Source organism: Cnephaeus nilssonii (assembly GCF_951640355.1).
Source record: "Cnephaeus nilssonii genome assembly, chromosome: 5".
In the NCBI taxonomy this organism is placed as follows: domain Eukaryota; kingdom Metazoa; phylum Chordata; class Mammalia; order Chiroptera; family Vespertilionidae; genus Cnephaeus; species Cnephaeus nilssonii.
The window spans coordinates 76003691-76016642 of NC_137076.1; the positions used below are offsets into that span (position 1 = coordinate 76003691).

Genomic DNA, 12952 nt, shown 5'->3' on the forward strand with positions numbered 1-12952 from the left:
TTAGAGGTTAGGGGGTAGTTGTGGGAAAGGGTAGCGGGGGAAGGAAGGGTGAGGGGAATGGCATAGGCACACTGGGACCTTCTTTTTCAGGGGTTTTCAAGGCTGGGCGTTTGGGAGTGGATCAATAGGATATTCATCAGCTTTACCAAAATGAGATTTAATCTCTTAGTTTGTCGGTCCTTGGGTGGGATTGGCAAATGGCACTTACTTGGATTTCTGTTGTCTCCCTGAGTTGGGTGATTTTACCCTCTGTTTGGGGAGGAGAACTGCAAACCACTTACTCTTAAGCGTCCTTTAGTTGAGGGAAGATAAAATTTACTAGGTGGCTGCAAACTGCTTTTTAACGATCTGTGTTAGTTTCCCTATTCCACTTGTCCTGCAATTTTCCTAGCTTCTTACTATCCTACAACACTTGGAACTTAGGAGAAAGAGAGAAAAGGAAAACACGCCTGGGGGAAGGGGATAGGGAAAGGCGCCTGTGTGCTCCATAGAGAGAGTTGCCCAGAAAGGAAGTTTGAATGTTTTAGCTTACTGTAAACGCTTAGAAATAAAACTGCCATTTACACGTGCTGTTCAATGTGCCCTTAATGAACTTTAGGTGACTATGCTATGAATCAGCGAGTTTCAAAATTAAAATTACTTCTAAATCCTCAGGTCAAAAAGCAAGGCCTCCGCCACGGTGATTACACTTTTAACACACGTACATAATTAACCACCTCTTTTTAAAAATGTTCTTACAATTTACACCTGGAATATAATGAAATACTGCAATGAGCATTATTCCAGCTACCAGACATATAGTCTCAACAGAGGATGATGACGTCCGTAGTCTCAGGTAACCTTCACCGAAACCGGAGGAGAGGAACTGTCAGTGCCATTTCCCGAAAGCGGCCAGTGAAACCCTGATTGCGCTACGATCCCGGCCCTGCCGGCGAGATGACGTTTACGACGGCGGGGATTTCCGTACCGGTGACACACGCCACTTCCGGCCGGTGGTGAGCGTCAGTGACGTGGCAGGCCAGGCCGAACACGGTCCTTAGGGCCGGGACACCCGGGGCTGTCAGCTGGCCTCTGGGCCGCCCCGCCGGGACAGCACCGACTGCGGCGGCAGTCGCCAGCCGGAGCCGGAAGTGCCACGTGTCCCCATTGCGCCTGCGCGGCCGGCGGCTGACACTTCCGGCTAGGGCCTCTCTGCTCTTCGGGCTTGGCTGCCTCCTTCCAGCGCCGCGTTCCCGGCCCCACCGACGCGACTACCTACCCTCAGCTCCCAGGCCAAGTCGTGGCCGCTGGTGGGCTGGGGAGAATGTGGCGCCAGGCCTAGGGCTTGATGCGCCTCCCTCTCTCCTCCCCGCCTTCTGTCCACAGTCGTTCTTTCCCTTCGCTTCCAGTAGTCGCCTTTCATCTCTTCGCTCGGCGCTGTCGCATATCGCGACCAGCCCCTTCCAACCCGGATAACCACCGTCGTCATGTCCCAGCCGGGGATACCGGCCTCCGGCGGCGCCCTAACCGGCCTCCAAGCCCAGAATGGGGCCGCCTCGGCCTCGGGGTCTTCGTACACCAACGGTAGGTGCCACTCGGGGGCGCAGGGAGGGCGCAGCCTGGGCCCGGGCTCCCGCTGAACTTTGGTGGCTGCCGCCGCCTGAGGCGAGAAGAGGGGAGGGTGACATCCCGACCTGGGACTGAAGCCGGTGGCGGCGGGCGGCTAGGCCACGGAGACAGCGGCGAATATGCACCCGCTACTCCTGGCTCGTCTTAGTGTTTTATGTTTGTTTATTCATTTGTCCAGCAAACAGTTAATGAGCACTTGTAGACCTGGGTGAAAACTAGATTCTGTCCATACCTCAGAACTCGCATATAAACCTCATAGTTGTTTATGTGCCTTCCTACTCCCGTGCCACCGCACCCGTCTTACAGAGAGCAGATTTGGGGTCTGATTCATTTCGGTCCTGCAGGGCCTACAGTGGGGATGGGGGTCATACTCCGTCTGAATTTGTGGAGATTAATGAATGATTGTACTTTCCGGAGATCCCTTTAGAGCCGGTTCGTCTTTCCCAGAACCTTCCTCGAATTGTACTGAGGCCACCTGTTCAGTTTTGATGCTTTGGAAGAACCAGAGGGGAGGATTTCCTGTTTGATTTCCAGGTCTTTACATCACTTGGAAAGTGGTTGGGCACAACTCAGAACCTCTGATGAGTGTGCATGTGGCACTATAATTTGTCATTTGGTGTGAGAGTATCTTTACGATTTTTTTTTTTTTACCTCTTATAGGATTTCAAAAATTGTACTGCATTGTGATTTTATTATAATTGTTATAATAAAGATAGATTGCCAACAGCTTGCTAAGTTACCACTTTACCTACAAATCTCTGGTTCATGGAAACAAAACCAGAATAATACTAAAATACTGAGATTTCCGTTGGAATCTAAAATTTCTGTGAAGTTCGAGAATATAGGCAATGACTAAAATAGCTAATTTACATTATTTTTAGAGACGACTACTGTCTTTTTTTTTTTTATATAAAGAAAGCTCTAAAAGACTTTTAAAAATGTCTGTGAGTGGGCAGAAGCAAGAATAAGTGGGGGTAAGCACTGAAATGGTGTTCAATCGAATCAATTGTTCTTTCTCAAATTTATGGTAATGTGTAAATTACATTTATTTTAGACTATTTACTGATATTTATGCTGAGGATGAAATCATTTAAAGAAATTTACTTTAAGCTATAAAAACTTAAAAAGATGTCATATGGCTGTGGCTTTTTCTTATCTATAAATTTCAATTTTATATGAGCTTTAAATTTTTTTAATTTTTTGATTTTAGAGAGAGAGAGGAAGGGAAAGAGAAACGGATTTGTTTTTCCGCTAGTCATGCATTCATTAGTTGCTTCTTGTATGTGCCCTGAGGATTGAACCCATGACCTTGGCATATGGGGACCACTCTCTAACCAATTGAGCTACCCAGCCAGGGCTGGATTTACCATTTAAAGCTCATGTAAAATTGCCCTGCCCTGGTAGCTCAGTTGGTTAGAGTGTGGTCCTGATATTACAGGGTTTTGGGTTTGATCCTCGCTCAGGGCACATACAAGAATCAATAATGAATGCATGAATAAGTGGAACAACAAATCGATATTTCTCTATCCTCTTTTAAAAAATCAATAAATAAAAATTTTTAAATAAAATAAATATCCTATATAATAAAAGCCTAATATGTTAAGTGTCAGGTCATCCTGTCATCCGTTCAACCAATCAAAGTATAGTATGTTAATGATATGCTAAGGCCACTCAACCGCTCGCTATGACCTTCACTGACCACTAGGGGGCAGACAGTTGACCGGTTGACCAGTCACTATGACGTGCACTGACCACCAGGGGGCAGATGCTCCAACCAGTAGGTTAGCTTGCTGCTGGGTCTGGCCGATCAGGACTGAGTGAGATGGGCCGGACATGCCCTGGAGCCCTCCTGCCATCCCGCCCCTGCTGGCCAACCTCCCGCATCCCTCCCCGGCCCCGATTGTGCACCGGTGGGGTCCCTTGGCCTGGCCTGTGCCCTCTCGCAATCCAGGCTGAGGGACCCACTCCCTCTCAACTGTACAAATTTTGTGCATCAGGCCTCTAGTATTAAATAAATACATAAATGGCAAATGTGCTTGTAAGCTTATATGAACGTACTAGAGGCCCGGTGCATGAAAATTCATGCACTGGAGGGGGTGGTCCCTCAACCCGGCCTGCCCCCTCTCAGTCCAGGAGCCCTCAGAGACGGGAGGCGACCCAGCAATCAGGGGAAGGCAACACCCCATCACACCTCTGCTGCTGCCACTGCTGGCAGCGCAAGCCTTGGCCAGTCCTGGTTACCTGAGCCTCAGGCGGCCCTGGGCAGCTAGGGAGCTGAGGGGACTGGTGGACTCCGGAGGCAGGCGCATGGAGTGGCTGGGCCCGCCTGTGGGCGGGCCCAGCCTTGCTGCACACCTGTCGCCCCAGCAGGGCTGAGGGGCCTGGGTGCCACCATCTTGTGGCTGTGGGCACCGCCATCTTTGAGCGCGGGGCAGTCAATTAGCATATTCCCTCGTTGGCTTTGGGTGCCGCCATCTTTGAGGGCGTGACAGTAAATTAGCATATTCCCTCCTTATTGGCTGTGGGCTCCGCCATCTTTGCAATGGTGTGAGGGTCAATTAGCATATTCCCTCTTTATTAGATAGGATAGTTTTGTTAATTTTGAAATGTCAAAGGAATTTAGCCACTGTGATATGCTGTATTGGAGATGTTGTCATTATATTGATTTGGTCCAGTCCAACAGACATTTGTTGCATATCTTCTGAGTTCTGTCCTTGGGAAAATGGAACCCAAGGTACAGTCCCCTCCTTGTACACAGGTTCCCTAGAGCCAAATGGGGATTCACATATGGAATGAAATCATAGAACTGCATAAATACATACCTTTTAAAATATATAATTGACAGCCTTTTTATAAGCTCCATTTCTAAAGTTTTTTTTGTAGAGGTAGTCCCAGTAAAATGTCTAATGTCCTATATTGGATTCACTTTTTGTGCATCCCACTAATAATAGAGAGTACGGATACGGTGGAGAATTGGAGTGGAGGTTATTTCTCTAGAAGGTGAAAAAATAGTTCAGTGCTGGAATGTAATTTTATTTTGGTTAACTCTTTCAAGGCAGTTATTGCTGCTTAAATATTCCATAGAGCCCTGGTCATGTGGTTCAATTGGTTGGAACATTGTCTCCATACACCAAAAGGTAGTGGGTTTGATTCCCTGTCAGGCCACATACCTAGGTTACAAGTTCCATCCCTGGTCGGGGCAAGTATGGAAGGCAACTGATAGTTTCTCTTTCATATCCATGTTTCTTTCTCTCTCTCTCCCACTCCCTCTCTCTCTAAAAATCAACAACAAAAATTCTATTGAATGCTCTTAAGCTTTAGATTTAATGTAGCTTGCTTATATTACATATCACAGTTCAGTTGGATCTTCAGATATTTTTAAATTATAATCAAAAGACCCAAGTAAAGTAGTCCCCCTTATCTATGGGAGATACATTCCAGTGGATGCCTGAAGCTGGATAGTACTGAAACCTATATAGGCCATGTTTTTTTTTAATATATATATGTATCTATGATAAACTGTAATTTATAAATTAGGCATAGTAAGAGGTTAACTAGTAATAAAGTAGAACAATTAAACAACATACTGTAATAAGTTATGTAAATATGGTCTCTCTCAAAATATCTTGTACTGTAACTGACCCTTTCTATGATGATGCAAGATGATACAATGCTACCTAATAAAAGAGTAATATGCAAATTGACCCTAACTCTGCTACACCCACAAGCCACACCCACCAGCCAATCAGAAGCAGATATGCAAATAAACCCAACCAAGATGGCTACAGCCACAGAGAGCAAGGTTTCCCAGGCAACGGAGGAAGCCAAGCTTTCTGCCTGCCCTTGCCGGGCCTAAGCCTCCACTCAAGCTACAAAGTTTCAATTATAGAAGGTAAACAAATCCAAACAGAAATGGCGGCAGCCACGGAGCTGGAGAGACCAGGCCAGGGTTGCCCCCGGCAACAGAGGAAGCAAAGCTGTCCGCACACCCTGGCCGGACCCAGGCCTCCGCTTAAGCCTACAAAGTTTCAATTGTAGAAGGTGAATTAACCCCAACAGAAATGGCTGCCGGCCGTGGAGCGAGCAGGAGGCTTGGCTCCGCTCCAGGCTACAAAGTTTCAATTGTAGAAGGTAAATAAATCCCAAATACCAGGGCCTCCGCTTGCTCAAACCACCACAGGCCCCTTGCTCAGGCCGCCCCATGCCCCAAGGGAACACCAATCCTGATCCAGGACACCCTTCAGGGCAAGCCACCTGGCCCCCACCCCTGCACTAGGCCTCTATCCTATCTAATAAAAGAATAATATGCAGATTGACCATCACTCCAACACACAATATGGCTGCCCCCATGTGGTCAAAGATCCTGCCCCCATGTGGACACAAGATGGCCACCACAAGATGGCCAGCAGGGGAGGGCAGTTGGGAGGCACCCAGCCTGCAAGGGAGCGCAGTTGAGAGGGACCAGGCCTGCAAGGGAGGGCAGTTGGAGGTGATCAAGCCTGCAGGGGAGGGCAGTTAGGGGTGACCAGGCCAGCAAAGGAGGGAAGTTGGGGGCAAACAGACTGGCAGGGGAGCAGTTAGGCATCAATCAGGCTGGCAGCGGAGTGGTTAGGGGGTGATCAGGCTGGCAGGCAGAAGCGGTTAGGGGCAATCAGGAAGGCAGGCAGGCAAGCAGTTGGGAGCCAGTAGTCCTGGATTGTGAGAGGGATCCCAGATTGGAGAGGGTACAGGCTGGGCTGAGGGACACCCCCCCTCCGTGCACAAATTTCGTGCACCGGGCCTCTATTCCTATATAATCAAAGGCCAATATGCAAATCAGCTGGCGGAACAACCGGTTGCTGTGACACACTGACCACCAGGGGGCAGATGCTCAATGCAGGAGCTGCCCCCTGGTGGTCAGTGCATTCCCACAGGGGGAGCGCTGCTCAGCCAGAAGCTGGGCTCATGACTGGCGAGTGCAGTGGCGGTGGCTGGAGCCTCTCCTGCCTCCACAGCAGCACTAAAGATGTCCTACTGTCCTACTGATGGCTCCTGGCCTGTGAGAGGGCACAGGCCAGGCTGAGGGACCCCCCCCCCCCAAGTGCACGAATTTCATGCACTGGGCCTCTAGTGTTTGCATAAAATGAAATGAGGTACTCAGAATAGCACACAATATAAAACTTATGAATTGTTTATTTCTGGAATTTTCCATTTAATATTTTCGGGTCGCGGTTGACCGAAGGTATCTGAAACTACAGAAATCGAAACTGAATAAGGGGGACTAGTGTAATCACCTTTTTCATTTTTCTATAATTTCTTTTGTATTGTGTGGTATCATTATATTATAGAATTTCTCACAAATGGAGACCTTTCTGTGGTCAGTTGTTGCATTACAATTTAAAATTGTTGAGATATGTTTTTCTAAGTTTCTGTGTAGATTTGTGTATACATATTTCCTTTGCAAAAATTGATAGTGAAACTGCAAGACTACTTAAACTGGCAGATCTTCATCTGATTAGCATGTAATAAGGCTAAAGGCAGATCATGATTCCCACTGTTAATTAGCTGCTTTATTTTGACTTTGAATCCCTTTGCCAAAGCAGTTAGAAATTGCAGTTTTATTAAATTTATTTTGGCAATATTTATGTAATATTCACTTTTCCCATATAGATTAAGGGCGAGAAGAATATTCTCAAACCTCTCTCCCACCCAGCTTTCCATTATATTGTAATTTTATTGAATAATATCTGATTTTACAATTTAGATTGTAAAACCTATGATAGCAAGAATATCTGTTTTACACATCATCCTCTCTCCAACTCCCCACATGGTGTCTAGCACATTTTAAGAGTTACCAGTTTTATTGTTTGAAAGTTTTAGATTTAGGTATTTTGTAATTTAGGTCACTAAACGTATACTGACTTATGCATTGTAAGATTAGAGCTCACTTCCAACTTTTTTTTTCTGGTAAAATTTTCTATGGATTTTTGCACAATATTATCAGCTAAAACTCAATAGAATATGTGTGTGAGGGGGGTTGGTTATCAGTTTAAATTCTAGATTTGTACTCATATCTCTATTTTTGGCATGACAGAAATGTAGATGTCTTTTAGTTTCACTAAGATGTAAACCATGGTTATGATTGTATATTTAATATAGGAAGTCTCTAGTCATGATCAAAGCATGCTGTGAATAAAATTGGCATGTGGTCACCCTGGCCAGTGTGGCTCAGATGGTCGAGTGTTGTCCTGTTCACCAAAAGGTTGATGGTTCCATTCTCCATCAGGGCACATGCCTGGGTTGTAGGCTCGATTCCCAGTAGGCTCCTGTAGCCAATGGATGTTAAGCTCTCACATCAATGTTTCTCTCTCTCCCTTTCCCTCTCCCTTCTTTTCTCTCTCTCTAAAAAAAAAAGAGAGAGAGAAAACAACAACGCCCATTGGCATGTGGTATATAACACTGATTGTTGTGGCTGAGTGCCCTTTAATGTTTTCAGTGGGGCAAGTAACTTTGGACTCTCATAAGACTCTTTACATACCTCTATTAGAATGTATGACATTGAGCTTCTTTTTTGTCTCTGTTGATACATTGGAAGCTCCTGAAAGATAAATGGTAGCAATAAGACCTAACATTTATTGTTTAATTTATGCCCAGTTACTGTGTTAGGCTGCATTATATGCATCATCTTCTTTAATCCTCAAAACAGTCCTGTGAGCTTAAAACTGTTATGTTTAGTGACAAGCATACTGAGATAAGTGGTCAAGCAACTAGCTCAAGGTCATGCAGCTAACCACCTAAATTTGTGGAACCTAGATTTAATGCTAAGCAGTCTTGCCCTGACTGGGTAGCTCAGTTGGTTAGAGCATTGTCCCCATATGCCAAAGTTGTAGGTCCAGTCAGGGCACATTCAAAAATCAACCAAAGAATGCATAGATGGGTGGAACAACATTTCCCTCTCCCTCCTCCTTCCCCTCCTCCTCCCCCTCCCCTCTTGCAGCACACTGATTGGAAATTGCTAGTATAGACTGACCTTGTACTATTAGGAAGTTGATTGTATAGGACTTATGACATTCCTTTAGATAGTTTTCTATAGTAACTCCCAGAAATTGAATATTCACCACAATGTAGTGTTTGAATATACAGAAAAGGACTGAGTTCAGTGAACTACCTTGACTTGTGTGATTTGGGACAAAGTGGCTTAACTGCTCTAAGCTTGGGGTTTCTCGGGGTACCAGAATCTTTAGAGTTTTTTTGGAATATGCAGATTCTTAATTTCCTCTATTAGTGTTTGATAAATTACAAATATATAAACAAAGTGTTCTTGGAAAACATAAGTAGTTAATTTCCCAGAACATATCTTTCTGATTTGATGTTTTTCAGATCAGCCAGAGATATAATTTATTTATGTTACTCTCTCCTTCCCTACCCCATGTGTTCAAAGGATTCAAGATGACTATATAAATGGGTTATATAAACATTGAGGGGGTAAAATTTAGGGAAAGTGAAACTTTTTGAAACCTGTGTATATGGTAAGAAAGTCACATTGTTTAGCTGCTTTATGATTATATTCAGAGAAGGTCAATCTAATGGGACTCAGAACACTCCCTTGTTTCTAAAGTATAGATTAAGCATTCCCATTGGTGACTTCTTATTGGTGCTGCCATTGAATAGTGGCCTTTTCTCTCTGGCCAATCTGTTAGTCTGCTTATCTCAAAATAATTCCAGACCAAGGCTCACTATTTCAATACTTTAAACACGTTTCCATTGGAATCCTATGTCACATTTCACATTTTTAAAATGTTTCTTTCTTCAAAGTCATTAGACAGGGATCAGTAAAAAAACAACAACCCTGCCCTAACTGGTTTGGTTCAGTGGATAGAGCATCGGCCTGCGGACTCAAGGGTCCCAGGTTCAATTCCAGTCAAGGGCATGTACCTTGGTTGCAGGCATATACCCAGTAGGGAGTGTGCAGGAGGCAGCTGATCGATGTTTCTCTCTCATCAATGTTTCTAACTCTCTATCCCTCTCCCTTCCTCTCTGTAAAAAATCAATAATAAAAAGTATATATATATACAACAACCCTTAATTACAGATAGGAAGGTTAAGAAATTAACCTGAGCCCTGGTGGTGTGGCTTAGTTGACCTTTGAACAATGCCAGGGTTAGGAGCATCTACCCTCTGTGCAGTCGAAAATCTGCATATGACTATTGACTTCCCAAAACTAAATGACTAATAATCTACTATTGACCAGAAGCCTTACCAATAACATAGTCAGTTAACACACATTTTGTATGCTGTATGTATTATGTACTGTATTTTTACAATAAAGTAAGCTAGAGAAAAGAAAATGTTATTAAGAAAATCATAAGAGCCTGAACCAAGAGGTCAGGGTTCGGATCCTGGTCAGGGCACAAACCGGAGTTGCAGGCTTGATTCCCATTGGGAGCATGCAGGAGGCAGCCAATCAATGATTCTCTCTCATCATTGATGTTTCTATCTCTCCCTCTCCTAATATTCTTTTTGTAATTTATCCCTGTTGCTTATTCATTTCATTGTGTGACTAATCTACAATTTCTTTATCTCCTGTTGATGGATATTTCATTTCTTTCCAATCTTTCATTATTATAAACAACGCTGCAGCTAACACATTTGGATCTATTTCTTTTGTCCTGGAAGGATACCTATGTTTTTTTGTTTGTTTGTTTTTTTAAATATATTTTATTGATTTTTTTATAAAGAGGAAGGGAGAGGGACAGAGAGTTAGAAACATCAATGGGAGAGAAACATCGATCAGCCACCTCCTACACACCTCCTACTGGGGATGTGCCCACAACCAAAGTACAAGCCCTTGACCGGAATCGAACCTGGGACCCTTCAGTCCGCAGGCCAACGCGCTATCCACTGAGCCAAACCGGTTAGGGCTGCTTTTTTATTTTATTTTGGAGAGCAATGTATATAGACTAACTCCCTCCCTCCAACTCATACTATATATATGTTTCTGTAGGCCTTCCAATTTACCTCTCTCTACATATACATAGACTTACATATGTTTGTATAAGCATTGCATAATTATGAAATGATTCAAATTAGTCTGATGACATTTTTACATTGGTTGCATGAACTGAGGAGGTATGACTAGAATATATTTTCTTTTTATATCTTTTAAGCATAAATAATCCAAAGATTTTTTTTTAAGTTTATGTGAGTACCACCTTTTAAAAAATATTCATCTTATTTCCTAATTTTATTTTATTTTTTTTAAATATTTATTTATTGACTAGAGGCCTGGCACACAAAATTCATGCGCGGGTACAGTCCCTAAGCCTGGCCTGCAATCAGGGCCAGATGCCCGCAGCCGGCCCCACCACCCACCTCCACCCATCCCTGGTTCCCCATTCTCCATTGGGTGATCGGTGCCTGATGGCGGGGAAGGGACTGAGAGGTCAACTGTTCCTGCCCAGTCGCCGGCCCCACCCCCACCGCAAGTGGCCATCATGCAATCGTAGCCTGCCAGCCAAGGAAAGGGACCGAGAGGTGGTCAGTGCGCCTCATAGTGACTGGTCCAGTGGGCGTTCTGCCGTTATGATCAATTTGCATATTACCCTTTTATTATATAGGATTATATAGGATATACCTCTTGGCCTTCTGTATGTCTGCTTATGAGAAGTGTTTAAGTCCTTTGCCCATTTTTTGATTGGATTGTTTATCTTCCTTTTGTTAAATTGTATGAGTTCCCTATAAATTTTGGAGATTAAACCCTTGTCATATGTCACATTGGCAAATATGTTCTCCCATGCAGTGGGCTTTCTTGTTTTTATGGTTTCCCATCTTATGTTTACCGTATTTTCCGGCATATAAGACGACTTTTTAATCCAGGAAAATCTTCTATACGCCCAGTCGTCTTATATGCCAGAAAATATGGTAAGTCTTTATCCATTTGAGTTTATTTTTGTGTATGATGTAAGTTGGTCAAGTTTCATTTTTTTGCATGTATCCAATTTTTCTAGCACCATTTGTTGAAGGGACTGTCTTGACTCCACTGTGTGCTCTTGCCTCCTTCGTTAAATATTAGTTGAGCATAATGGCTTGGGTTGACTTCTGGGTTCACTGTTCTGTTCCATTGGTCTATTGGTATGTTCTTGCGCCAGTACCAGGCTGTTTTGAGAACAGTGGCTTTGTAATATAACTTGATGTCTAGTATTGTGATCCCTCCAACTTTGTTCTTTTCTTTCAGGATTGCTCTGACTATTTGGGGTCTTTTCTTGTTCCTTATGAAATTTTGGAGAGTTTGTTATAGGTCTGTGGAAAATTAACAAATCTACAAATGACAAGTGCTGGCAAGGATGTGTAAAAAAGGGAACCCTCATGCACTGCTGGTGGGAATGCAAACTGGCACAGCCTCTGTGGAAAACAGAGGAGTTTCCTCAAAAAAATTAAAAATGGAACTCCCATTTGACCCAGTAATCCCACTCCTAGGAATATATCCCAAGAAAGCAGAAACACCAGTCAGAAAGAACATATGCACCCCTATGTTCTTAGCAGCTCAATTTACAATAGCTAAGATTTGGAAACAGCCTAAGTGTCCATCAGTAGATAAGTGGATTAAAAAACTATGTTATACATCTACACAATGGAATACTATGCTGCTGTAAAAAAGAAAGAACTCTTAACATTTACAACAGCATGAATGGACCTGGAGAGCATTATGCTAAGCGAAATAAGCCATAGAATGATAAGTATCACATGATCTCACTCATTTGTGGAATATAATGAACAACATAAACTGATGGGGGGAAAAAAAAGATCCAGAGACAGAGAAGCATGGAACAGACCCTCAAACCTCAGAGGGAAGGCAGGGGGAGGGTGGGTGGGCAGGGTGTGTGGGGGGAGGTCAGCCAAAGACCTTGTATGCTTATAAGCATAACCAATGGACACAGACAATGGGGGTGGTGGTAAAGGCCAGGGCTGGAGAGCAGGGCAGGCTGGGAGAGAATAATGGTGGAAAAGAGGACATATGTAATACTTTCAACAATAAAGAATTTTTAAAATTATTTATTTGTTTGTTTTTCTAAAAATTTTTATTGTTGAAAGTATTACATAGGTCCTCCTTTTCCCCCCCATTAACCTCTTCCAGCCTGCTCCCATCCCTGTCCCCCACCCCCCCAGGCCCTCACTACCCCATTGTCTGTGTCCACAGGTTATGCATAAAAGTTCATTGATTTTTCTTTTTATTATTGCCTAATTTTATGGACAGAAATAATAGTATAGTCCTCAATAGAAGTGCTGATTTTAAAGGTATTTAATTAAATTAATTAGCTAATTAATTAATTAGGAGAGGAAGGAAGAGGGATAGAGAGAGAGAAAC

General features: G+C 43.7%; 1 protein-coding gene across 2 annotated transcripts in view; it reads left to right on the forward strand.

The window, feature by feature from the left end:
- Positions 1 to 997: 997 nt before the first annotated feature.
- Positions 998 to 12952, forward strand: part of SEC24A (SEC24 homolog A, COPII coat complex component) — a 65601-nt gene continuing 53646 nt past the window's right edge. For both annotated transcript variants that reach the window (XM_079772654.1, XM_079772655.1), the window contains exon 1: positions 998 to 1563. In XM_079772654.1, the coding sequence (XP_079628780.1) occupies positions 1467 to 1563 (97 nt within the window). In that variant the 5' untranslated portion in view covers positions 998 to 1466. The remainder of the gene's footprint in view (positions 1564 to 12952) is intronic.